The sequence below is a fragment of the Trachurus trachurus genome, assembly GCF_905171665.1.
Source record: "Trachurus trachurus genome assembly, chromosome: 9".
In the NCBI taxonomy this organism is placed as follows: domain Eukaryota; kingdom Metazoa; phylum Chordata; class Actinopteri; order Carangiformes; family Carangidae; genus Trachurus; species Trachurus trachurus.
Window position 1 is genome coordinate 14,557,891 of NC_139895.1, and position 27,953 is coordinate 14,585,843.

General features: G+C 40.3%; 2 protein-coding genes across 3 annotated transcripts; both read right to left on the reverse strand.

The window, feature by feature from the left end:
• Positions 1–570: 570 nt before the first annotated feature.
• Positions 571–7,051, reverse strand: fsta (follistatin a). 2 transcript variants are annotated; one of them, XM_083978866.1, is made up of 6 exons: positions 6,891–7,051; positions 5,420–5,611; positions 5,011–5,229; positions 4,641–4,865; positions 3,767–3,997; positions 571–1,597 (listed from the first exon to the last, which is right to left on the reverse strand). In XM_083978866.1, the coding sequence occupies exons 1-6, from the start codon at positions 6,979–6,981 to the stop codon at positions 1,509–1,511; spliced, it is 1,047 nt and encodes a 348-aa protein (XP_083834992.1). In that variant the 5' UTR covers positions 6,982–7,051; the 3' UTR covers positions 571–1,508. The 2 variants fall into 2 exon arrangements, with proteins under 2 accessions (XP_083834992.1, XP_083834991.1); XM_083978865.1 differs by having other exon boundaries at positions 5,414–5,611.
• A 5,179-nt stretch (positions 7,052–12,230) lies between these two features.
• itga2.2 (integrin, alpha 2 (CD49B, alpha 2 subunit of VLA-2 receptor), tandem duplicate 2) lies at positions 12,231–27,854 on the reverse strand (the record flags this gene model as incomplete). The annotated part of the gene is made up of 31 exons (XM_083978542.1): positions 12,231–12,355; positions 12,540–12,656; positions 12,936–13,025; positions 13,143–13,256; positions 13,726–13,836; positions 13,942–14,052; positions 14,143–14,245; positions 14,342–14,425; positions 14,520–14,596; positions 14,724–14,807; positions 14,986–15,127; positions 16,660–16,745; positions 17,143–17,253; positions 17,366–17,517; positions 18,164–18,327; positions 18,432–18,562; positions 18,662–18,865; positions 19,036–19,179; positions 19,281–19,426; positions 19,975–20,119; positions 20,774–20,850; positions 21,020–21,185; positions 21,453–21,603; positions 21,724–21,872; positions 22,775–22,902; positions 23,550–23,664; positions 24,260–24,351; positions 24,623–24,732; positions 25,966–26,089; positions 27,579–27,692; positions 27,848–27,854. 31 exons carry the CDS (start codon positions 27,852–27,854, stop codon positions 12,266–12,268), a joined length of 3,639 nt encoding a protein of 1,212 aa, XP_083834668.1. The 3' UTR covers positions 12,231–12,265.
• Between the last annotated feature and the right edge of the window lie 99 nt (positions 27,855–27,953).

Below are 27,953 nucleotides of genomic sequence, written 5' to 3' on the forward strand. Positions count from 1 at the left end.
AGTTATTTGAGCATTCAGTCAGTGTTTCATTGTAACACACTGCAAGAAGGTGAGAGGAATGTCTGATTTAGGCCCATTTGCATAAATTGAATACTTAATCAAGCTGGATTGAGTTTAAAATCCAGTTCAGTCCTTGTAAGGATTGATTCCACAGACTGATTTATAAAATGTGAATAGGTAGCCTACTTTTATTGTCATTCAAATACACAGTGTGCATAGAACAAAATTTCGTTGTCTGACTATGTCTGACTATGACTATGTCCATCTCTGAAATGTCTGTATAGTCAGACATTTCATTGCTAAACCTTATAATGTGTGTAGATCTGACTGTTTGATCTCAGCCTAACTTCTGCTTTGCATTAATGCACTGACATTATAGTTTATTTCAGCAGATGTTCACAAATCAATAAACAGGGTCAGAAAAGGTATAAGGAAAAAAAAACTTTTATTGTTTCACTCTTCATATCTGTACAAATACCATCAAACTTTGTATGTACATATGACATTTACATAAAAAATACAAAACTATATATTCATAACAGAATTTTGTATTTCTCTTGTGACGTTTGAAATAAAAATGCATTCTGAGAAAAAACAAAACAAAAAGAAACAAAGTGATGAAGTCTGATATAGTGTAGAGTACTGCAGTACGTTAGTCCTATTTTAGCTCTGCAAGAGCAATATGGAACACATTGGCAAGAAGACAGCACACAAATGTTAATGGCACATTGTTTCCAAAATAATCAAGTATCATCCAAAACTTACCTCTGCTCTAATGTGGTGAGACAAAATAAAGGCTATTGAATAATGTCTAAAGTTGTCGTCTCCATGTGGAAACAAATCTAAAGGGCTGAAACTGAGGAATAACCAAAGAACAAGAAAAGAAAAACAAATGGCTCTTTTTTTTCTCTTCCATTTCATCATTTCATCCATTACATCACTGCTGTGTTGCATTCAATGCTCATTTGCGAAACCATTGAGAGAATCCCTTTGGTCAGTTATTATGAGTTGTAAACAAACCAGAAACACTTTATGTACATAAAATGATTGATATATTCCCAATAAATAAACACACAGCCTAAACATGCATTTACGTATGTGTGACATAAACATCTGTGATAGAGATTTGACAGAAACAAGCAGATTTTTACAGCTCAGGGAATGCGATTTACAGCTTGTAGAGGACTTATACTTACACGGTAACATGACAAATAAATAACACTGCTTCTCTTTGGACAAATATATTTCTTCATGATAAAAAAAAGAAAGTAAAAGGGACAACAACAAAAAAAGGGGGGAAATGAGTGGTAACACAATATATCATGGTAGATAGTAAGCCTGACATTGTAAATGTATAAATTATAAAACACAAAAAAGTATAAATAAACATCTAGCAGACTGAACTATATGTATACTTCCTTTTTCTTTAAAAAATAAATAAGCATACACATAATGTACAGTATGGACATGATTCCTTGCCCTAGGACTGTTCCCCTAGTGATGGGAGCCTATCCATCCAGTATAGAAGATAAATGGACATAGGCCATGTAGTCTGAGTCCTCATCTTCCTCATCCTCCTCCTGGTCTTCTGTAATGGCTATATGGGAGAATATATGGTAGCTGTTGTATGAATATGGACCACAACAGCGCAGAATATCACTGAATGTTCTCAAAAAAAAATCTCACAGCAAAGCCACTGGCACACAGCCTCCATTTTGTTCCTTTTTTTTTTTTTTTTTTTTAGTTGTATGAATGTGTGTGTGTATGTTTCTATTCATGTTTGTGTGCATTGCATCTGTTTGTTTGTACCGATGTGTGAGTGAGTAAGTGAGTGAGAGGGAAGGAGGAAGGGTCTGAGTGACTTGGCATCGACAATTACTGTGGCATCCCCAATTATGCAACTTCCATTTACATAATCTAGCAAGTCAGGGCTGCAATGAGAAAAAAGAAAGCGGGATGATGGAAAAAAGGGGTGGATGGGAGGTTGGGGAGGGGGGGGGTTACAAGGCGGGTGGGGAGGGGAGTAAGGGGTCGACTGGCGGGTATGGGATGGGGTGGGGTGGGGTGGGGGGTGGGGAGGGCACTGGGGCTGATGGTTCCAGTGGCTCGGGTCTCTTTTGGGCAGATTCCTGAAAGCAGACACACATAACACAGGGAAGTGCTCTTGTGTTCTTGGATTTGCTCTGATTATTGTTTTGTTTTGTTTTTTGTTTTAGCTTCTGGCTCAAAGTTACAGGGAGCGAGGACTCTGTGTCACAGCCTGGACTTAGCAAGCAGGTCAGAGATCAACACAGTTCTGAGGTATGTTCTTTTCTTTTTACAGAAGAGATTTACATCGGACACATAAAAAAAAAAAAAGAAAACGCAAAAAAAAAAGCACACAAGCAAGAGCAAAGAGTGACAATACAAAAAAAAAAAAAAAAACAGGCAGTCCCTCATCAATCCATGTGGATTTGTAATTTTTGATACATATTCTGGTAGATAACACATTCACTGGAAACAGCACAGACAGTAAAAGTTAAGCTGATAAATGTTAACTTTGCTCCTTTTGCTTTACGAAGAGATGAGAGGTAAGAGAGCGTGATTCTACAAGCTTCTTATGCTTATCCTGCACACTGTAAAGTATCACATTTATATTTAGCTCATGAGGTGATCATAAAGTTGGTCCCTTGGATTCCATTGCATACCTTAGGCACATCACATTAAGGTATTCAGTCAGGAGAGAGAAACTAACAAGGAGACATTCTTCTACATTGCAACTTGGAATGTATGTTTGATACTTCCTTGAGGCTATTGTTAATAATTTTTGATGATTTTACCCCACCCCCACACCCACACCCACCCACCCACCCCCAACCCCCAGATTGGTGAGCGCATGAACGTCCCGCTCTGGTCTGCAGATAGGTAGTCTACGTGATCGACAACATCAACATCCGTCGTCATCGTCACTAACATGGCACCAATGTTACAATCACCTTATGCACATCATATGAGTTTATATATATTTATATATATATATATATATATATATGTTCTTATGGACATGTTGGCAGTGTGGTGTATGTCACAAGAGGCAGTGCATTTTGAATTGATTGATTACAGCCAAAAAGCAACAAAAGAAAAACAATACAAATACACCATTTCTATGAAATTAGCAACGTGAGCATGGAATTTACAAGCTGTAAAGATTTGACTACTATCATAAAAATCAACCGTTACTGCTTAAACACCTGCGTGGGATAAGATTTAAAGCAACCTGCTCCTGCAGGTCACAGGCATGGCCATAAACGTAACTACTTTTAAATATCAGGATTGTTCCACTGCAAACAAAATTAGTCTCCTTTATTATTAGATTAATGAAGTTAGCTTTTTTCCCCAGACTCTTGGTTAGTCTGCTGATATAGAATTGTGTTTTCTCATTAAACTTCCTGTTATTTTGTTTTGCAGAAGAATTGGAAAAAGGAATTTAAAAAACTAAAAGAAAAAACAAGAACACAAGAACAAAAGCCAGCGACAAAGACAATGTCATGCAAGTTCTTCCATTCCCAAGTCCTTTCTGCTTGCTTAAGCTGTGCTTGGTGGTGTGGCTGGGCTGGGAGTTTGGGGAGAGTTTGGGTTTGGGAGGGGGGGCACTTTCAAGGGGGGAGGTTTTTGTTGGGAAAGCAACATGGAATATTGTCTTTTGCTTGGAGAGGGGAAGGGTGGGTGGTGTTTTGTTTGATTTTTTTTTTCTTTTTCATATTTTTGCTTTTTGTCATTTACTTACAGTTGCAAGATCCCGAGTGCTTGACTTCCAGCAGCACACCCATAGAACAAGCAGCTTGCTTCATGGCACATTCACTGGGGTACGTGGTGTTGTCGCTGGCACACACCGCCTCGTCCGTCCTGCTCTCCGGACAGGTCTCATCGCACAGCGAGCAGCGACCCCGGCTCATTCGAGCATCCCACAGACACTTTTTCCCGGCACTGCACTGGATGTCCTCACACGACTTGGCCTCTACAAAGAGAGAGAGATAGAGAGATAGAGAGAGTGAGAAAGAAAGGGAGAGAGAGGAAGAAATCAGCACAAGAGGAAATCTTTGATTAGATGGATTATCATGAACGCTTTTCAAGCAGGATCAGATGACTGCTGAGTTTTTGAAGACCTAAGCTAGGAATAAAAACTAAATCCTATTTTATAGGCTTAGCTCTTGTGGCAGGGAACAAAAAGTCATGTTTTAATTAGCATTTTAGAGTCTACATGACTTAGATTGACTGCTTTCTGGATAAGAATCCATCTGACTCAAATATTAACTTGAAGCATGTCTTCATGGCCCCCAGCACTCCCCTGTTTTGCTCTCTTTCTCCCTCCCCCTCTCCTTCGCTCTCTCCCATATGGGATAGTGCTGCCAACATCAGGAAATAATAAGATGTCTATCATTTCTTGAGCAAACACAAGCAACTACCAAACTCTCTCTCTCCCTCTCTCTCTCTCTCTGAGACCCCCTCTTCAGTGGAATGTTGGCAAAAGTGAACAGTGAAAAACTGCAGAGCTGGCCAGGAAGCAAATACACTCAAATAATATTCAAAGTCAGTGGCTGGAGGCGCTGCACAGGGAGCGAAAGTCTCATGCTCTCACGTCCCTGTAGCTGCAGACTTACTGATGCATTTCCCCTCGTAGGCCACTCCGATAGATCTGCCGAGGAGACAGGTAGCTCTTCTTAGGTGACAGGCGCTGGCATAGATGATCCCGTCGTTTCCACACAGGTACTGCTCGGGCGACGTCACCTCGGGGCAAATCCGATTACACGTCACACAATATGCGTTATTTGTCTGGTCCACAACGCATGTGGAGCTGCCGGGGCACAGGACGTCACGGCACGTTTCTGTCGAGACAAAGCAATTATGAAGATTTTATTTTTTATTGTTTTACTCAAGCTGACGTGAAAATGAAAGAAACATCGAGCACAACCCGCTGGATTCTTCTTTAAGAAACGTGGAGTCTCATGCGTGGACAGAATGTAGACTTACTCTTGCACTTTCCCTGGTACTGCACGTCCAGGTCGGGGTGGCCTTTGCATTTCGCCTTGAGCAGTGCGCATTCGTCTTTGTAGGTCTTCCCATCTGAGCCGCAGACCGGTCCTTTCCAGGTGATGTTGGAGCAGTCTGGTGCGCACACGCAGCGCGGCTTACTCCTTCTGTTCATCTTGCACCTCTTGCCAGGCCCACAGTCAACATTATCACAGGTTTCTAAAATAAAAGGTCTGCGTTAAGTGATGCTGGTGAAGCGTTTGGCCCTGTGCGTAAAATCACTCTGGCTCATGAAGCACACACTTAAAGAGACCATTACGCACTTTGGTGTGCGTAAACAGGATTTATGACACGAAATGACTGGGGATGTTTATTGTGAGAAAACGAAGGGAAATGAGTGCACCTCCACCTTTGCATGGTATGCAATTTGGGGCTCCGCCATTGAAGATCATCCACCTAAAGAGCGTGCTGTTAGGGACGTCCTCCTCGGTCCAGGACGTCCCCAGTCTTCCACTACGACAGCACTCCTCCCTGCTCATTCCCGGCATGTAGAGCACCTGGCACCTCCCGTTCTTCCCCTGCTGCAACCAGCAGTTCCCAGCTGTAAACAGAAAAAAACACAAGAAAACCTCGATTGTCGCATGTTGAACGCTTGAAAACCGCTGACCCAGACGCACTAGACACTCACGCAGCCTGTATTATCCGAGACGCTCCCTCCCTCCCCTTTCGCCCTCCCGGCAGTATTTTGTCTGATTTTTTTTTTTTTTTTTTTTTTTTGGTAGACTGTTAACACTTGCTTATCCCATCTGTGAGTGACAGCCCGTACAATGCAGCCACAAACAAAAAAAAAAGTAATAAGAATCTTTGGAGGGAAGGAGGGAGGGAGGGAGAGAGGGAGGGGGGTTGTCCTTTATTCCCAGAGTCTCCTTGTTATCACTGGACAGAAAGTGGAGCGTCTAGACATAGCAGCCAATCTCCCTCAGAAAACCACCACGGTCTTTAGGTAACAAGGCTAAACACACCACCGTCTCCAGCGCCTCATGACAATATCCCAGACAGACACCCACCAAACAATCAGCCAATCCCTCCTTTACCAAGAAACCGGAGTAAAGTTCATTCTAAACACGTGCAAATAAGAAATAAAGAAACGTAATCGTTATTCTATATTTATGGCAGAAAAATATCATTAGATCCAGACAAGAGCAGAATGCCTACAGCGACACAGACACACATGAAGTGCTCATGAACTAGTGTGGTTCTTAAACTGAAGACATAGACTGTAGTTGCACTGTATATATTTGAACTATATAATCAACCAGAGCGATGGGTGCAAAAGTCTCCAGTTTTACTCTTTTTTGTCACAAGATAAGAATATTATTGCAATTTTATTTTGCACAATGCTGAATGGTTGAGTGCGATTTAAAATATATACATATATATATAAATAACACGCCCATAAAGTCATAGTGGACACTCTGAAGTTTCCAGGTTGGACGACAACACCGCGAGACAGTGAATGCTCATACAAAAGTATCAGAATATGCTCAGATATTGTGGGAGGCTGACGCTGCCACCAACACGGCGTGGCGGTTTCAAGTGTGTGCGCCTGGCGAGGGCTGCAAAAACTTGCCATATAGTCTCACTTTGAAGTGTCCCATATGGCACCTGTTTTATGGACACTTTACGCACGCACCGTCTGATGTAGACAAGAGTTTTATCAGCGGTGGAAAAAACAGAGGCTGCTCACTTTGAAAAGTTTGGTCGGCTGGCTGGAGCAAGTAGCCCGACACTCGTGCGCGTTTTTCTGTTTGCGGCTGACAGCAGTCGAAGTTTCTCCAAAACGGAGAGCAATAAAAGAAAATTGATGAAGAGAAGCTTACCTTGAACTTTTTGATGTTCCATGAGGTGACAAAGCCATATGAAGAAGAGAAAAATGCCCGGGTGGAGGTGGTGTTTCAGCATCCTAAACATGATGGAGAGGCAAAGTGAACCACGTATTTGACACAGACAGCGCAAAAGTAATCTGCTTAAGGTGGCAGTGTTGAATAAGTGTCAGTCTGAGAATGCAGCCTCTCTTTTTAAATCTATAAGGGGTCTCGGGTTGACTGTCTCTGGTGGGCGGTCTCCTCTTCTGTGGGGGTGGGGAGATTTTTTTTTTTTCTTACCAAAGTTTTTTCAATCCTAATCAGGTGACATCGTTACAAGCAACTTTCCCTCGCCACAACAATTAAAGAATATGAAAGCGTGGATTTGGACTGAAACACCAAACTTGGATATTTTTGCTGTTATGCAGTTTAACACCCGGGCAGAAAAAGAACACATAATATGGCGGTAGATATGAATTTGGTTTTGATGGAGAATAATGTTACAAGTGTTTCACTTTATTCGTTTTAGTTTTCTCATCACATCACATCACATCAGTGTGAGGCAGATAACTTGTTTTTACGCATGGGATGCATATTATCATATTATTATTAATAATAAGTAATAATAATAATAATGATGATAATAATAATAATAATAATAATAATAATAGTTTTTATTCATATATCAAAATCTAGTCTATTAGTGCTCAATCAAGCAGGCCCACAGCCAACATACCTAAGGGGGCATTCCACCAGTCCTTCAAATTAAGAGTACTGGGCTACTTGGCGGTAACTGATATTTTTTCCACCAACTGCAGGCAAAAGTGTAAATCTTTTGATGATAGTTGCCTTTTGGAATATATCCCAGCCCAGACAATAATAGAATTCATAGTAGTCCGCAGTCGCACTGCTAATATTAGAACAGACAGTTGTTTGGGTTTCTCTCCCGGGTCAAGCTTTTAAATATAATCAAACCTGTTTCCGAAGAGGCTTCAGACAGAGGAGCGGGGTGTTGCGTTTCATTGAATGAAACACACACTCTCACACACGCGCGTACACACACACACACACACACACACACACACACACACACACACACACACACACACACACACACACACACACACACACACACACACACACACACACACACACACACACACACACACACACACACTGACGCACAGGCTGGACTCCTTCAGAAGTCCTTGCGCGACCTCTTCAGCGGAACTCTGGTTACAGCTCTCCAGAGCAAAGACCAAAGTGTCTGAAGCGCGAACCAGACACTGGGGAGTTCATCATCTGTCAGGACAAGCGAAAGACACTGTCATCTCTCTGTTTCACTCCAGACAAACACCACTTAACTATCATTTCTCTCCAAAACATGAGAATGCATCCCACAACAAAACTCCTATAAAATCCCCAGTTCCTCAAATCAGGATTCAAAGAGTAGCTATTGATGCCTTATGTCATGGGCTATGTGAACAAACATGAACAGAACAAAGCTACTACACTACACTTTATTTTTTTTTATTTGTGTTCAAGTTCAGTCTATTTCTAATTCTCATCTCAAACAGCACACTGGGCAACATATATTAACATTATAAACAATCCTTAACACAAACATCCAATGATATGAGGCCATAACAGCAACTACAAGGACGATAAATATGTTATACAACAGCAAACACATAATATACAATAAGAAAAGTCATCATACAGAGTCATAATCATCTTCCTCTGCTACATGTTATTCATCTTACAGTAAAGAGAGACAGTTTGATCTCTCGTAGTAGGATATGTTTATGCTGGTGCTTAAAGAGAGCTTCTTGCGGTTTTATTTATGGTGTGCCCTTTTTTATGATCCAGTCTTGGGCTTCATAGCTCACAGATCAGCAGCTGTACAGAAGAGGAAGAGGAGACAGAGGAAGAAAATATGTTGCGCCTCAACTTACATGACCTGATTCCAAAATCTGGTCAACAACCACACCACATGTTTTTACCTGCTTTAAATCATTATCAGAAACAAGAACCAGAAGAAAGAATTACCAATGCAGTTAAATTAAATTAACTCTGCAACTCTTAACAATGGCCCCAAATATCTAGAATATGGACCCAAAAGACAAATATTTTAACCATTATTTAGACCACTATTTCTGACACTAATTGCAAATTACATTTTGTCCCTATATTGAGCTTGTTTAAAATATCACTGTGTACCAAAGGCATGTGGAGAGATCGCTCCACTATACAGAAAAGGCTGATCAAATTGATTTATCAGTCAGTGATGTAGCATCATGATCTTTTTAGAAGATTCACACATTTGGAGTACGATTAAACATTGCAACAGAGAAGCAGATGTTCCTCCATCTGATAAAAGTCAAATAAGGTATGTGTTATCAATAAAATGATCTCTCTGGTGGACATATTTACACTAGACTCACACTTCAATGCCACACTCCAGGAGGTTTTACTCTTATCCACGTTTCCATCTCACTCATGTAGTGAAAGAACTATCTGACAGACTTCACACACACACACAAAAATCAATGTTTGTCAAATTAGTGGTTGTGGCCTTTGGGGACTATTTTGATTTCAGATGTATTTGTGACATTTCCCTCTTTCAACAAACAAGAAACAATTCCCTCCGCCTTGAGTTATATTCAACAAATCACTCAGTATCTGCTATGATTTGTGAGATCAGTGTCTTTGAAGAGGTGAAGTTTCCAAAACACTTCCCGTCATGCGAGTACATTTCTAGCCCCGCTGTATCAACTTTAAAGTGTTGGCTGTTGTCCTGAAGCCATTAATGGCATCAGCAGAGGGACAACTAGGGTTCCCTGTCCCCAGCTCTGAGCTGAATTTGGTTCAAACAGACCCACGCTGCATATGATTGGTACTAATTGAAGTTATTTACAACTAGAAGTAAAACTGGCATAGATAGTTATATGGCACTGATTGGTTGCACACAGTCCTGATGCCATGAGGGGGATGACATTTATTTTGCTTAAATGTGATCCAGACTTCAGGCACTAACATTGTGCAGCTACAGCTCCTCCACTCGAACATGCATGACAAATTGTTACAAGTTTTATTTTATACCAACAATTAAAACTCGTGAAAAAAAAATTCAGGAGCTGACCTCATCAGTACTTTGTGGAGTTAACAACAACAACAATCCCCTTAAACAGTCTGAATCCAGCGCGGATTACAGCCACAGCGTTTTACGAAGTGCAAGAAAAGGCCATTCCTTATTAAATCATTTGCTATGACATCATTTTTGATTCACAAGAACATTGCAGCAATTTGTGAGCAATCATCCCACTGTGACATGGGTCAGTTGTTTGGCTTTAACTGCCAATCATCTGCAGGAAACCCCCAGTGGGATGAATTTACAAAGGTGTTCAAACATTTCCACTGTATCTTGTTTCAGCAACTATTTCAACACTGCTCCCTGCACACATATACATAGAATCCAAAAGGCTGTTTCACAACACCGCAGCACATGAGTAATTGTGGAACAGACCACTCCAATCGTTTATCAAATTCTATATATTCCCACTAGCATGAAGGGCTCAAGCCCAGGGTCCCAATAAAACATGCTACTTATTAGAGGCAAATAGCATATTCCACCTTGCCAGATCCAAAGAAGCGAATGCTAAGGATTCTGCGGGGCGCTGGGGCTGGCTTGTTCAAAAGGAAAATATTCAGAAATACATTCCCTAACAGTCCAGGGACAGACTAACCTGACTGTGGGAGAACATGACAGTCAAAAATGTGAGGAGAGGGAGAAATTTAATTGTGCTGATGTGTGGAAGGGAGTGGTTCAAGTTCCTATGGGTCAGGAGAGGAGATGAGAGGAGAGGAGAGGAGAGGAGAGGAGAGGAGAGGAGAGGAGAGGAGAGGAGAGGAGGCTAGAAACACAATCAAAAATGGGTGATCATCATCATATTGGATTAATTACTAGTGGTGTGGTGTGTTCAAGTCATCAACAGAGCAGCAGGGAGATATCGAAGGGTACCAACATGTCACTTATATCATGCTGCCATCTTGTGGCAAAGCTGCGCCAATACACGTTTAGATCCTGCAGGGTTAACCTTGATCTAACGCTCGGCAAACTTCTTACTAGTAAGAGCCAGAGATAAACTGGGTCTATTGAAGGAGTAAATTTTCAAGTTGCTGATGGACACTGTGTCTTGCCAATTCATGACATTGTGTGCTTTTGCCCTTTAGATAAACAATGTTAGAACTGAATTAGTAAATTAATCACTTTGTTGTTTAACAGAAAATTAACAACCTGCCATCAAAAACATTCACTGGTTAAATCAGCTTTTTATGTTATATGACAGTAATGTTTCTATTTTGGTCAAAACAACAGTTAAAAATGTCACATTTGGAACCTGAAAAACTGAAATGTAACAGTCAAAACTACGGTGGCCCTCAGAGCTCAACATACTGCAAACTGTGAGTTTTTGCCACGCAAAAGTTGTATTCTGAATTTGTCACACATTTGCGTCTTTGCATGTTTTCAGTTTGATGAGCTCTTAGGGCCAAAGTACAAAACCATTTATGCAGAAAATAATCAGCAAATTATTAATTTGAGAGAATAACAGTCAACAGCAGCTCTAAACAATGTGCTGCTTAAATATTCATACATGACAAATTGTACCACAAAAAAATAAAATAAAATCACAGCGTTCACAAGTATCTTAAAACACAATGATAACAAAATAACTCCATGTGCCCACATAACCTCTAATCTTTTAATATACAAAACCCAATAAGAAAGACTTATAATTTTATCTTACAGTATATACAGTAATACAAAGTAACATATTACATATTTCACCCTTTCTAGGATCAGCATATTTCCTTTTTGCATTAAACTACTGACATCAATAGTTTCAATGCAAGTGAAGTCCTGAGTGCCAATGGTGACAGTAGATCTCAAGGCAGTTGACTGACTGCCAATAGTGCACATGTGCTACAAAGTTCAAAGTTTTGACAAATGATGATAAGATGTCTCTGTTATTTGTCAATCATGTAATGTCAATCATGGCTGCCTTTACAGTGTGAATCTCAGCATTGCATCCAAATTAAAGAGGCCTACATGAAATGTTGTGTGTGGTTCTGTCATGTTGGGAAAAAATATAGTTAATTCAAAGTCAGTGCATGACATGACTCGTCAATGTTTGGTCCACAAAGCAAAAAAGAAAAAGAAAAAAAAAGACTATCAGTGATCCCCTGTAAAACAGACATCCACAAAATGAACAGCTTCCACTGCATTAAAATGCCCAAAGTCCAGTGATTGAGCTACAGTCCATTGGTAATTTACAAGAACCAGTGAGAAGTACCAGTATGAATCCAGTGGCTGCAGTCTCCTCCTCAGTTCACAGCACTTCATCCACATTAGCCTGACTCTGCGTGTCTTCGTCAGCCTCCCTCTGGAGCTGCTGGTACTTTCTTTTGAAAAACCCAAACTAGGAAGTAAAGAGATTACGTTCAGACACGGTTGTAATATCAGTTATAATATTTGCTAAAAAACAAAGATTGCATCTCAATTACATGACTTTACAAATACTCATCAGACTTGTGTGTAAGTAACCTCCTGTTGCTCCCCTACATGCTGAAATAATTTTCACCATGACGTAGACGAACACCCACCTTCCACAGAAGTCCCACAGCCAGAGCGAGCAGCAGCAGCCCGGCAATGACGCTGCCGACTATCACTCCCACTGGAACGTCACCTTTCTCTCCTGGTTTACTGACGGTCAACACTACCTGCACAGGAAGCAGGACAGATGTGGCATGATAAACAAAAAAACAAACCTCACACACAACACTGAGTCACGCTTCTGCAATGGAGAGATTACAATCAAGATTTTCTCTAGTACAGTCTGGCTCACTGTTGGTGTTACATCAAGTAAACCTGTGAGTCACGATTAATAAGAAACTAGAACTTCAAGGTTGTTTTCAAGATAAAATGTGTTTAATTTGAGTCTCCTGTTTTTAATTTCTGCTTGTGAGGCATTGAATCCAGATGTTGAGATGAGATCTTACTGGAAGCTGTTTGAGGCCAATGAGGAGCATATCAGGGTCAGAGGTCTCGACATCAACACTGGAGGTCAGCATGACGGTCTGATAGGCGGCCTGGCAGAAGAACACTTAGACAGGTTAGGACACTAAAAGCAATTCATTAATCAGCTAAATGAACAATAATAAAAGCAGACAAAACGACTAGTATGACTGGTATTTGAATGTATTTACCGAAAGAAAGGTGCCGCTCCAGATCCTTGTTTTAACTTCTACATAGTAGTCACTCTTAACGTCAGTGTCTTTGAGGATGCATTTTATATTCTTGCACTGTGCACTCTTGCAATCCTGAAGTAAACAAAAACACACACGAAAAACGAGTGATTAAAGGAAATCAGTACACAACAGCATTACATTTCCGCACCAGCACAATTTCAACTTGTTTAACCTATATGAGCAGAACTCATTAAAGTTAGAGGTACAAATTACAGTACAATAGAGAAACTATAATGAATGAAAATGATCAACACCAACAAGTATCATAGAAAAACAATAGAATATCAAATTCTGAATAACATTTCACCTTGTAATTTTATAATTTACATAGAAATAAAGCATTTAATTAGACTAAAATAAGATAAGCTCATGTGCCAAATAAATCATCATGCTATAACTGTATATTACATATTGTAAAATATGCTTAAGGTGCCTTGTGTGTATTGTGTACACAAACATCGCTAGCTTGTTTCTGAGTTGACACTAGAGAAGCTGCAATAAAAATCAATACATACAGTATAAAGAGAGATAAATGACTGACCAGTGTCTCGCTGCCTTTGAGATTCTCCTCGGAGAAAGACGCTTTGTGGCTTTTCACGCCGATCTTCAGAGGATTGACCAGGCCGCTAGAGTCACAGCTCACAGACCCTCCCTACAGGTGGAGACGTCTCGTGTCATTTATTTGATAGATGTTGTGTTGTGTCCACAAAATACAGTGAAAGTCACTGAGACTCTTCACAGTTTTTTTTTTGCTCACCGCTTGTGTGTCCACTTTGGTGACATAAAGCAGAGGATTTCCACCTTTAGTAGTCATTGGCAGAGCGATGGTCAGATACAGGAGGCTGACCGGGAAGTTACCTGTTGAAACCTGTAAAAACAATTTTGTTTTAATAATTAATGTAAATAAAATGTGAGAATTAGAGGATGGCGTTTAAAGAGGCTGATTGAGTTACTGCACCTTCACTGTGAAGTTAAACTCTGGGCCGATGTCGTCCAGAGTTTTCACCGTTGTTATCACCTCATTGCTGGAATTTGCTACGTAGAAATTGATATTTGACTGCCTAGAAACAAAGAGAGCACACAAGGTAATACTTTAATTTGCTATCATCCAGAGTTTACCTGCAGGAATAAAATAACAGAAAACACCAAAGAATCACCTGGATAGAACAATGCCTATATCATACTGAACAGGAATGGTTATGTCCACATTGTTGTCTGCAGGTTTTTCCTCTTTACTGTCACTGTGAAGAAGAAAATGTAAAGAACATTATAACATGTGAATTATTAAATTAAGAGGGATTTTTTAAAATCAAGTTTCTATTTAATTTGGAGTACCTCTTGGCCTCAAATTTCACCTCTGCTCGGTCTTGCAGCTGATCGAGACTATATTCGAAATTGATCTGAAATTTCATCTGTAATGAAAAAAAAACATGCTTTGCATCACCTTGTGTATCGGATCAAACAACCAAACTAGTGCTGAATCATAGTAGTTTGCAAGTAGAGAAATGCTTTATTTTTGTATTTATTTTTTGCACTTACCTCCTCGTCTTTTTTTAATGCTGGATAACCCACTTGGCAAGTGACAGTTTGTGTTTCTGTTGAGCTGCATTTAACTCCATCCGTCTGTCAATTTATAGGTCAGAGCATCATATAAAAGTTGTGTTGATTAGTTAATAAGAACAACAATACATCAAGAAAATATTCCTTCACAATCTTTAATTGAAAATGTTGTAAAATGAGTTTGATCGACTTTTCAAAACAGCATCAAATGATTTGATGATAGCAAACTTTTTCCACTCACCGGGGGGAAGACAGAGGAGTAGTAGAGGTTGCTGGAGAACGTGGCCAGGACCTGAGTGTTGTAAGCATTCTCCTTTTTATTCTTCACAACGACTTCAAATGACAATTCCCGGTTATTAGCGCTGACCAGAACGGGAGTTGAGCTGCAACACAAGAGCTCAGATTATTGTCCACTGCATTCATGTGACTCAATCCGTGTACATGACAGAGTTTTGTCTAAATCCCTGTTTCCCCTGTTTCCCTAAATACACTATCTAAACCCGAAGCTATCGAGATGAACACTATTGTACTTTAAAATGCTCAGTACAGTATTCATATACAAAGGAATTTCAGGGTCTACTTCGAGTTTCAAAAAGCACAAAAAGACACAGAAACCCAAGCCTACATAAAACAAAAATCAATAGCAGCTGCAAAAACCACATGTGATCAAATGTGTAAAAATGTAGAGAAGCATTTTCTGTGTATGGTCTTTGTAAAGTCCTGGTTCATATCCTTTCATGTGAGTTAATTCACTCTGACCACATCTGACATCACAATTTTATGGGCTATGAAGTTGTTGTACACTGTACATTGGAAAACTCTAATTTGAGCAGCTATTAACAATTAAGACGGACTCATAAAACAGAGAAAATAGAAAATGGTGTGATGGTTGTTTGGAGTTTCCAGGGAATAACATTAAATAGAGGATAACCCTTTTACCAGTGCTGCAACATCAGCATGTCTGTTCACTACAGCCACCCAGAGGCTACTAGAGGGGTTTTACACAGTCGTTGTTACATGAATATGTACCATGATGAAATATAAGATAGAAGCTGTATAATTGAGAATTTAGTTTTATTTCACTATTGTCATTGACTTTGACTGTAACCAAAAAGTATATCCTAACTACATTGAATATTTATGACTAAATAAGGGACAAAGTTTGTATTTATCAGGTGTTTAACACACTAACCCTCAGTCACTTCATCAGGACTGTGTGGGTGTGGTCTGACACCATGAGCAACCACACAACTGCTATCAAAAGTGATTCATATACTAATAAAATCTGTAATTTTTTCAAGACTTCAAACTGGTGAGTGGATCACAGATAAGCAGACACATGAAGAAATATCTCACGTGAAACAAGAAAACTGCTCCGACCAGCTAAACTTATCTTTATGTGCTGTAAGACCCGATCAATTATAGTTAGAGTCAAACAACCTCACACACTCACATCTAAAGGGAATTTCAAGTTGGCAATCAACTGAGAGTGCATGTCTCTGGACTGTGGGAGGAAGCCCAGAGAAAACCCCGGAGGAACATGCACCAACTCCACCAAGACAGGCACCATGCTCAGGAATCAAACCCAAAACCTTGTTGCTGCGAGGCAGCTATAACCACGGCACCACCGAGCCGCTCAACCACATATCCTGCCTTCACAAATGACTCACAGTAAAAACAGACAGTCTTGCCCGAGCTTGTTCTGTCACACAGTATTATTTTGACTTCCAACATTGACTCGAAATCAAAAACAAATTTCTTTATCCTGAGATCACCACCACACTTCCTGTCCTGTCTTTATTCCAAAACCACACTCTTCACCTATGATACTACTGTCTATTGTTTATGTAATGGACGACAAGCACGACATGTTACATTTCGTACAATACACTTATGACAGGTCAGTGATTCTCACCTAGACACTTTGGAGTCTGTCTTCACTCTCAGCACCAGGTCACTGATGCACACTTCGTCAGAGCCACAGTCTTTTGTGAAGGGGATCTGAAACAATAACAGAGCAGACCAAGTTCAGCACGGGACGTTGATTTATCCCTTCAAAGGCTACTTTTCAACTGACTATTCTCCTATAATCTCTATAGCATCAAAAAAACAAAACATAAAGAAACCTTATATTATTACAACATGTGGTGAACTTTAATTTTGTTTTGGGGGAAACTACATAGTGTGTACATTCGCAAAACCTGCGTGACTTACCGAAACACTTAAGTATTTAAACCCAGTAATTATCACACGCACACCTTGTCATTTTAACTGACTGTGAACACTTTTACAAAATAACAAGTATGTTTGAGCGCCTCTGTCACCGGATATGTTTGTCGTAGTTCACTGGAGACCAGAGACTACACACACAGACTCACGCACTGTGTCAGTCACTTACAAAGAACTGTGAGGCCTTCGGAGAAAACATATCCAGGACGGGGTTCACGTTTGCGTTCTGCTGCTCGATTTCTACTTTCAGACTGAGGGAATTGACAAAGTCTGGAGTCTCCTGTTGAAGAAATCATAATGGACAAAATGTACAGGAGGTCAAATATGGAGCAATATGATGTAAAAACAATTAGCGATGCTCTTTGACGACTGCATGAATTTCATCCATTTACCTGAACATAAACCTGGTAGTCCCGACACAGCGGTGTGGAGGATATTTTTGCATTTTCTGTGAGGAAGCGTTCATTGTTTTTGGTAAACATTCCTCGTGATGTCACTCGTGAAGCCTGCAGGTCGGCGTCCAGAGTCAAAGTGTAGGATATATCTGAAAGAAACGGAGAAAGGCTGTGTATGTGCAGACTCTCTGACAGCTGAGTACACTCTTTTTTTGCAGTGAAAATGATTAAGATAAGATTTGAATGACAGTTTCCGTTAAGGGAGATAAACTTTTTCATATTTGTTGCTGAAGGTTTGATTTGGTATTCATGTCATGGCACACAAAGATAAGCTACAAACAGACCTAGTTAAGTTAACTTAGCTTAGCATTAATTATGTTGGCTCTGAGAGGTCAATGCATTGCAACCTAAGAAAACACATGGGAACACAAAAAAGTGACGGACTGTGGAGCATGCGTTTGTTCAATGCTTCTTGACCTAAGAAGTTATGAAGACGGCTTCATGTGTTGAATTTTAGGTAAATCTGTTTGGTTTATTATGTCAATATCACATGATTTAGACATTATTAAAATATGCACTGTTAGCTTAGTCTTAGTGTAATGTTTCTGTCACTTTTTTAAGTACACAACACAAAACGTCTGTAGCATTATGAGTTCTCTGAGGGAATTTGTAGTTTGTGTCACTTTCTTAAGTTGCAGTGTTTTCAGCTCTCAGAGCTTATTTGTTTCCCCAAATAACAAACCATTTCTTTAAAAGCAGTTCACATATTGTTAAGAAACAGGCAGTATAATTTACCAATGGGTCCAATGGGATTCTTGGGCCTGAATTCAGCAGTGAAACAGAGGTGGGTGTTGAAACAGGTGAGTTTACGTCCGTTAATGTTACAGGGTTTGTTGAAGATGTTGATTTTATTTGGGTTGAAAGAAGCCTTAGTTGTAACATTTGCCACACCTCGGGACCTGAAAAACATGTGTAATTTCAAAAATATTATCAGCTTTGCCGGTTGCAACATGATTGATGACTGATGATCACTGTTTACACACACTGTGGTGGGTTTACTCACCAGAGCTGCACCACTTTGCCATAGGCGCCGACTGAGATGTCTGGGATTGTGTCATCATTCAGATCTTTGTAGCTATCGAGAGACCTTCCAAAATACTGCAACTGAGGATCCAGTTTGGAGCCAAAGATTCTCTGAAAAAGGTGGAAATAAACCAAATTTGTCATATGAAAGACAAGACATACATTTGAGTTAATTTTGCAGGGAAGAACCCGAACCATGTTTCTCTTTACCTGTGAGAACTGTTTGTTTACTGTCTTCTTGTCTCCATTGTAGATGTAAATGACGCCCTTTTGTTTGTCCTCCAGTGGTGCTCCAACTATAACGTCATTGTAACCGTCCTGGTCCAGGTCAGGGACGGCGGAGATAGCCATACCAAACCGTGCATTTTCAGTTGGCGGTGGACCGTCCAGGAATCCCTGCTCGTTCAGTATACCCTTCAAATTGGTAAGACAGAGAAAGAATGAGCGTGGTAGAACTACATGTCATGCTACAGCCACTTTAAACTTAACAATAAATTAAATCCATATCATTTTAGTAGAAAAAATATTAAAGATCTATGTAGTTAATTGTGTATCCAAAGTAGTGACCATTTGCTAACTGTTACCTTAGTGACAGAGAAGAGATAGACCCTGCCCACTTCTCTCTTCAGCTCACTCATGAACATGGGAGCACCAACCAGTAGGATGTCGGTCACCCCGTCTCTGTCCACGTCCAGGGAACACAAGACACTCCCAAAGTATGACCCTATCTGGGACAAAAAAAATTCCGGCCGTTAACTAACTGATGATGACACCACATGTGTACAGTTCAGGCTCCGTGTAAAAAACCATATAATCTAATGTCAGGTACCTGTTTCCCTCTCTCTGAGTCCACGATAGCAGACTGCTTCCGAGCGTTGACGGTGTAGACGATGACCTGTCCAGAGTGGTTGGAGCGAGGTGCACCGGCCACAAAGTAGAGCACAGAGCCATCGTTTATTGTGGTGACAGAGTAACCTGAAAAAATCCACAAGTAAAACATGTAGTTATTATAATGCTAACAGATTGTAAATATATTTTTACATAAGTACAAATTAATTGAAGTATACTTTCCCACATTTCATTTTATGCAACTATACTCAATTTAAAACTATTAATATAATTAACTTTGCAAGTCAAAGGCTCTGCATACCTCTATACATGTTTCTTTACTCTGGCTAATTAAACCTCAGGTCAAGGATAAGATAGCTGGAGCTCTATGTTCTGTCCATCCACTTGTTTTTATGCACATGAGTTAAGATTGATTTCCAGATTTCAGTTATTGGGACACAGAACAATTTTTGCCTATAAAAATGGACATTATACATTTATAATGAGACAGTGTTGTTTAAAACACAGTGTATCAGCCTCTGTTGTCCAGAACATGAAGACCCCCACTGAGGCTGCAGTGTTTTCACTGTTATCACAACTTTGATAAGAACCATCCCACCCTCTCCTCCCATATTGTGCCACGCAAAGATTTAAAGTAACACCAGGAAAACTTAAGATAAAGTGTGAATGCCTACCCAACAATGAGCTGTGAGCTGAGCTTCTGTCTTGAAGAATTGCCTCAAAGGCTGAAAAAGGGAGAATGTCTACTCTTGACCCTGTTTGATGGACGACCGTCCCACTCCATGAGTACGCTCCCACTGCTCCCAGCATCATCACATCCTTAAACAGCAAAAACCAGTCAAACGACACCATACCACAGAAATACTACAGAAAATCAAAGGATGTATGGATTTGTCACCTTCCCTGTGTGATTTATTGTGGTGCTAAACCAAAGTCATCTGTTCCACTTTGAGGATTGTCATTGTTCTGAAGGTAGATGTGTGTGTGCTACCTCAATTTCTATGTTTAGTCTGGTTTATAGACTAAACAAATATGTTTGTGTTTTTGAGTTTGTTAGTTTTCCTCCAAAAACCACAAACTGTATTGCAGAGGTAATAGTTTAAGATTACGATCAATAGGCTGTGAATGAAAAAAGCAGCTTCCTATTTTCTTCTAGTGAGAATGTCAGGTTGGTTTCGTGGAAGAGTTTTTGAAAAAAAAACGGTCACAATTGAAATTGTATTATGGGACCTGAAATATTCTGTTTCAAGCTTTGTTGTCACTTCGAACCATTGTCACAAATGATATTTCAATATTCGGTAATGAATGAATAGTATTATGTTTTTTATTACTTATTATTTTCTCACAGCATTAAGATCAGAAACTGTTTGCTCATTGGTGTACACATATGTGGAGCAATATAAAGTGAATGCATTGTTTTTTTCCCATTGTGGGGCAACTGATAAGAGAAGCATTCAAAGCAGCGCTCTGTACCTGTTGGCTGGAGTAGTGAGCGCTGAATCCAACCTGGGACATCTCCATTTTGAAGTTGTCACCCCCCTTTCCAGTGCCTTGTGGGATCAGATCGTCATGTAAACAGCAGTTAGAAACATAGGAGCAGATCGAGAAGCAGACAAAGAAATTATCTGTTCATCATCCCGTGGAATCACGGTGACATGCCCTAACAAGTTTCTTTGAAAACCATATGAAACAACATGCAAGTGAAGAAATAATGTGCACCTTCGATGTTGAAGATGCGATCCCCCAGAGTTCTAGCGATGGTGGAGAGAGCCGCTTCTTCAGACACGTTGAAGAAGAACTTCTCCGTGGGTAAACTGGCAATGGATTTGATTTCTTTGATTAAATTTACTGTGTCGATGTTGTTTCTAATGTAATACCCTAAGACCTAGGGGAAGAAAAGAGGAAATTGAGGCATAAAATCAGGATTGTACAGAGTGATTGGGAGGTAAAACACACACACACACAAATGCAAACACAAGTTTAAGGTATCACAGTTGCTGTAATATGATAATGGAAAACACGAGTGGAGCTCAAATTTGTAACCTACTTTAGTTTATAAGAATGGTTGCAGATTATATCATAAAACAAATTATACACATGTTTTCTTTTTAAAACACTGTCATTGCTATAGAATATACTACACGGTACTTACAGCAATACCAAAGCGGGTGATGCCTTTCTTCTCACACTCTGCTATGACTTCATTTCTCATACCGCTGTCGTGAGACTCTCCATCAGTGACCACCACCATCACCTTGGCAGCACCTGGCCGGCCTCCTTGGGATTGACTGAAACCCCACTGACTGAGAAGAGTGCACACACAAGTCTCACTTTTAAGATGATTAAGTGACTATGCCATTAATACATTTTCATATAACAGTTAAAATCATGTGTGCATGTGTAAAAGTTGCTGTGACACTAACCTGGCGTATCTGATGGCTTTGAAGGTATTTGTCGAGGACCCATACATTTGCGTGATTCTGGATGCTGCTTCGATCACCTCCTCTTTAGTTCTGTACTGGTTCAGTGTGAATTCAAACTTGGGATCAACACCGTACTGAACGACACTGACCTGGAATTGTAAGAAAACATGCAATTTGGTCAACAAGCATCTGAATCTCTGCTTATGTTTCGTGTTATGGCAGCTGAGAGAGCCACAAGAACCACATCATCAACACCAAATCCAAAGTTGAGACCTGAAACAACATCCTACGGAAACTAACCAACTAACTCAAAATAGGAAGCCACAGTATCCACCTTAAGAACAACGGCCCTAGCCCTGTGCTACTCATCTGCAGAATACGCCTGCCCTTTCTGGGAGAGAGGAGCCCACGCAAAGAAACTAGACCCTGCACTGAACAACACCTGCCGCCTGATCACTGGATGGCTGAAACCCACCAACACAAACAACCGACATCTCCTTGCCGGTATTGTCCCTCCTAACATCAGGCGGGAAGTTACAAGCAAAGTCGAGATGACCAAAGCCACAACAGATGAACGCCACAATCTCCATGGATGTCAACCCCCAACACAACGACTCACTCAAGTCAAGAAGAAGCTTTCTCAGCCATGTCCATTTACATCCCGGGAAGAAACCTGACTCCAGTTCTGGATGGAAAAGCTCCAGAAGGAACCAGTTGACATGCAAATACCAACTACCTCCTGGCTCAGACGCACCATTGACCCAGTGGAAAACTCTGAACCGCCTGAGAACGAGAATAGGACGATCTAGTGTTGCCCGGAATAACTAGACTAATAACTAGGAATAACTGGACCAACCATCTGTGAATGTGGAGAAGCAGATCACACCATGGAGCATTGCCTCCTCTGTCCTCTACTACCCAACCCCTGTAGCCAGAAAGACCTCACAGAGTTCAACACACACGCAAAGATCTGTGTCAAGAAATGGGAGACCATCATATAACATCATTTTGAGGAAAAGAAAAGAGGAAGAAGCTGAGGGGTGATTTTTACCTGTGTGTTTCGAGGCCCGATGTCGAGTGCAGGTAACAGTTTCTGGAGGAAATGGTTCATCGGTTCCCAGGGATAAATGCTGTTGGAGCCGTCCAGAACAATCACAATGTCCATCGGCCCTCCACACGCTACGTAGAAACATCACGAGGGGGAGACACAGCTGTCACAAGTATCTGAGGCCATACACTTTACATTACTAGACATTTTCTTGAGCTATCTTTAAATGTTTCATATTATATAATATACAAATAGCTGATGAGTCAAGACACTTTATTGCTGGTGTGTTCAAGTCACAAAAGCTCTGACTTTGAGAGTGATGATTGAAAGGCAGAACAGCATGCTGTCAACCACAGAGAGAGCAAATAAAAATTAAGAGTAGTAAATGAACCCAGAAGGCAAATTGGAAAGATGAATTCTAACTTGGTCATTACATAATATAAAAATGCCTGCTGTTTTTAATCCCACCCTAAAATCTCTGATGTCGCACTCGTTTGTAACTGACGGAGGAGTTTTCAAAACAGCTCTTTAACTCAACTGCATCAAAATCTTACGAAATAACTAAATATGAATTCAATTCAGTTCAATTCATTTCAAATAACTTTATTTGTCCCTGAGGGGCAATTTAAAAAAAAAAGCAGGTAGAGCAGCAAACTTAGCTGACTGGTTGACCACACAAGCAGCGACCCGGAAGCGAAATAGATGCATTTATCATTAACCCACACTTGACTGAAAGTAAGCAAATTAGTCTCAAAATAATCACATGAAAACCTCTTACTCTGGACGGCAGGAGAGAACGCAGGCTGAGGCTTGAAGAGGGGGTTCATTTTTGAACAAATTCCCGGGTAGAAATCTTGAGAGCCACAAAGCTGCCCCCAGAGAGGACCGCACGTCTTGACCACAGAAGAAGAGAGAAGAGATTCAGTGGGTGTTTGTCATTCTCTTAAACTCACTCGCATCTATGTTTAATATTTATTGTATATTTAACTCAGCTCATATTGAAGTTTGTTTTTGAACTAAACTAGTTTCTGCAGGAACAGCACATTTACCTAAAGCACTGACATACTTCCTCACACCTAAAAATGAGATCTTAATGCAAATAAAGGAAGTAATGAAGCAACCTGTTCATGGTTCATCGTACTGTATCATCTGTTCTGGTAATTACAATGTTTATCATAGCAACCAAGGGCTGTGTTAGTTTATTTTAGCTTTAATGACAAAATCTAAATTGGCCAGGTTTTTAAAATAACATGATGTCCTTCCTTCTAACCATAAGCCCGACCATAGCCTTAAACTAGCTGTGACAATGCATTCCCTAAACCCGTCACCCCACCCTGACAAATAAATCCCTGACCTAAACGTAGACCTTATTCTAACCTGAACCCTAAAACCAATCCATTTGAAGTTGTGAGGATGGGCTGAAATGTCCTCATAACCATAATCGTAGAAAAATGTGTACATGCACAAACACCAAAATACACGGCCTACCATTAAACCATTGACTGCAGGCATCCGGGTAAGAGTTAAACCCAGACACATCTTGTCGTCGAGGTTTTTAACATCGGGAATGTTCACGGAATCTGTAAATGAAGTGGGAAAGAAACATTTCAGATTATAGTCGTTAAATCTAGACTTTAGTCTGAACAAAATGTACGTTTTTGCTGTAGCGCTATTATTTCTATCACTTAAGAGGTTTTAAAAAAAACAGGAAAAAGATACACCACTGAGGACATCCTGTTTTTACACTACTACATTTTTCCTGTTGTGTTCAGGGTTCTTAAAGTACGCTACCAACATCAGAGATGTAGAGAGGTTAAACAGGAGTTAAACAGTAAAACATCATTAGGTTACCTTGAAGATTGAGTTTGTCGCAGCTGTTTCTGGCCCCCGTGACTGGACACTTGTAAACATCCCCCTTCTTGTTTCTATCAAAACCACTCCATGGGGCGCCGACCAGGAGCCTACAGAAAACAACAAAATACATCTCTTCCTCAGTCTCATAAACACCCATCACAAGGGTCTACATGTTTTTATGGTAACAACATATATGTGCAGTAGTTAGTAGTTCAAGGTAGGTTCAGCATTTTTACACACATTTTATCTACATCACTTGTACATGTAATATCTGCCTGTATTATTTTAAGTCTGTGTAGGCTTGTTCTGGGAATGCACCAGCTGCCTATCAGTCTCTTAACTCTGTACAAACACAAACAAAACCAACACACATCATCTCCACATCACAACAATCATGACATTGGCTGATGTTGAAGCTGATTTATATGGAAAACTGGATTTATCACCATTTACTCAAAAATGCTTCTGTGGAACTATGTGTACAGTCAGAGGCCGCGATCAGATACTGTACACCCCCTAGTTATGCAATAACACACTCCTCCAGACATGAGTTGCTCTATAAGAGACTGTGACTCACGAGTGGACAACATGTAGACGTCACTGAGGAGCGCAGTTACTGTTTAACTAAATGTTACAAATGACAGAGTGAAACCCGGATTGTTTTCTGACACACTCACAGTTCAGACAAAACTGAGCACTTTGAGACTAGGGACCAAGGATGCTGTAATAAGATACAAGAATACACTGCAACATCACCATGTCAGAAACAGTATTAGACTTGCTATACTTATCATTTGCAAGCGGAACTGAAACTGTGTATTTCCTCATAGTCTTGTCAATGAGAGGAATGGGAGAACTTTGGAAAAGATTTGTTCAATAATTCAAAAAGACTAAGGGTCTTCTTAATCCATGCTTTGTCAGGCTTTATTTGGCACACTGTTCTGCTGCTTTGACACACACTGAATGCAAACATAGGCATGGTAACTAAGAACCACAAATGCCAACCACAAGGTGATAGAAGAGGAAATTCCGTCAGCGATGTTTAGGTATCAGTAAACAGCTTATAGTCCCCACACAGTTAGTGTTTACTGTCACTGTCACATGCATTAGAAGCAATAGACTAAAGACTGCAAATTAGCTGAAGCTAGACATCTTGTATGCATCGCATTTTTCATTCTTTGTGGCAATGTTGTATGTATCGTCCCTGCAAAATAAACATTAAAATAAAAATAAATAAATATGCACTCCTGTGCACTCTGTGACCTTGTCATCATGTTGTATAGCAACTACAGATTTAAAGCACCATCCTTTCATTGCAGAGAAACATTTGCCATTCGTACCATTTGCCTTCATGGTTTGTCGTTTGTAGGACTGTGTAGCCAAACTCTTCTGCTGCTGGACCACTGAAGATCTTGGCACCTGCAGTGCCAACGTTGAAGCACTGTGAACGCCAGACTCTGTCAGCTGGTGGAGGAGAAGGAGGAGGTTAGAGGACAGAGACACTGATGTGGCACGTGGCAGTTCGTACTGATGTGTTGTTGTCGATGAGCTTGTATTATTGTTCTTGGTGGACTGCCAAACAGAATTGCCCTCTGGGATTAATAAAGTTGATCAAATCAAATCAAACCAAATCAAATGTCTTAACACCACCAATTTTATCATTTAACATCAATTACAAATTACTGTACATCATCATGAATTGACTATTTAAAAACAAAACATGACTTTAAATGTTCAAAACAAAATGTGACTTCCTCCTTTGTGTCAGAGAGTTGGTGATGCAAAGGCTTTAAAAACTCACATCAGCTTGACTCATAGAAAACTCAAGGTATCACACCTTCAAAAAGACTTTACAACACATGAAGGCTGTAATATTTATGGAGTGTTTAATAAGATTGCATTAATGGATAATACTCATTGTGGAACTGCGTGTTACTCCATAAGCACAATCCATCCTCAGACGCAGCTCTTTCAAACCCCTCGGGACATGGAATTTGCTCATGTACCAGAGAGACTCTGCAATATTGGACTCACAAGCCCAAACAGGTAAACCTCTGCTTAGCGGCCATGCCTTCCCCTCAATAAGCAGGAAGAGGAATGTGGATGGCTGCTGGACTCAGGAGACCTGCTCCAGCACTGCCTCCTGCCACGCCTGTTTACCTGCAGCACAAAGTAGCACTTTGCCTCCTCTTGGGGCTCAGTGAACCCCCATCATTTACATTTCCTCTCACTTCACAAATAGGAAATGTGTGCATATGAGTAATTAAAAGTCTCTGTCTGGCTGCTGCTTGAAAGCTTCCACTGTTTATACAGAGGAGACAGCAAACAACAATAGACATGTGATCAGAGTGCAACACAGTGTTTTAATGACTTTTCTCCATTATGAAGATACATGACAAACAGGAAAACAACAAATCTGCTTTTGTATAATTCATATACGTGCTGCAAGCATTTGACATGAATTAGAAAAACTACAGGATGGTGTGGGCACTAATCCAAAACTAAACTACAACCTTACAGACGCGTTTAATGAATTCATATTGGTCTTCGTTTGTGTTTAAAGTGCATGAAAACATTTAAGAATCACTTTGTAACATGCAACAAACGATGCATGAAATGATTTTAACATATAGGACACGCCAATGTTATGAAAACGATATAAACCCGTCGCTAGATGCTTTGAGTCTCTTTTCTCTCAGGGTGAGGGCAGCGTCGCGAGGACAATGGTGAAACCAACAAGTTCAAACACTATAAAGAAGTTCGATACTTACTGATGACAATCAAAATGAATAAGATATTCCCCCAGATGTGCTCCATCGTCAACTTTATTCCATTTGTACGCGGTGATTAGTCTAAATGAGGCTGGTGCACTGGGCAAAGTTGTGGCTGCAGCGCGAGTCAGCGGTGACGCGCCGGACGCGGTCTAAATAAGGAGTTGGGCTCTTCCTCTTACCTGCCCGGCGGTGCAAACAGTGAGCCACCATGAGTGGGTCAAAGGGGGTGAGGCAAAAGTCTGGTGGAGAAGGAGATATGAAGTTTTGGACGGACACAAAGTCCAGGGATGGGTCTGAAAAAAAGACACTCAGACAGATTAATGTTAATTCAAACTTTAAATCCAGGTTGATGCTTTATGAAAAAGTTTAACCATTTTAAATAAGGTTAAATTCCATTATAAGCAAATACAAGGTTTAAAAAAAGTGTGAAAAACAATTAAGACCACACCCTTCATTTATAAATTGCATCATAAGTGGACAAAACACACACCAAACATCAACAGACACATCTATAATGTTTATGCAATTTATATTCATATGCCCGTTTAATATTT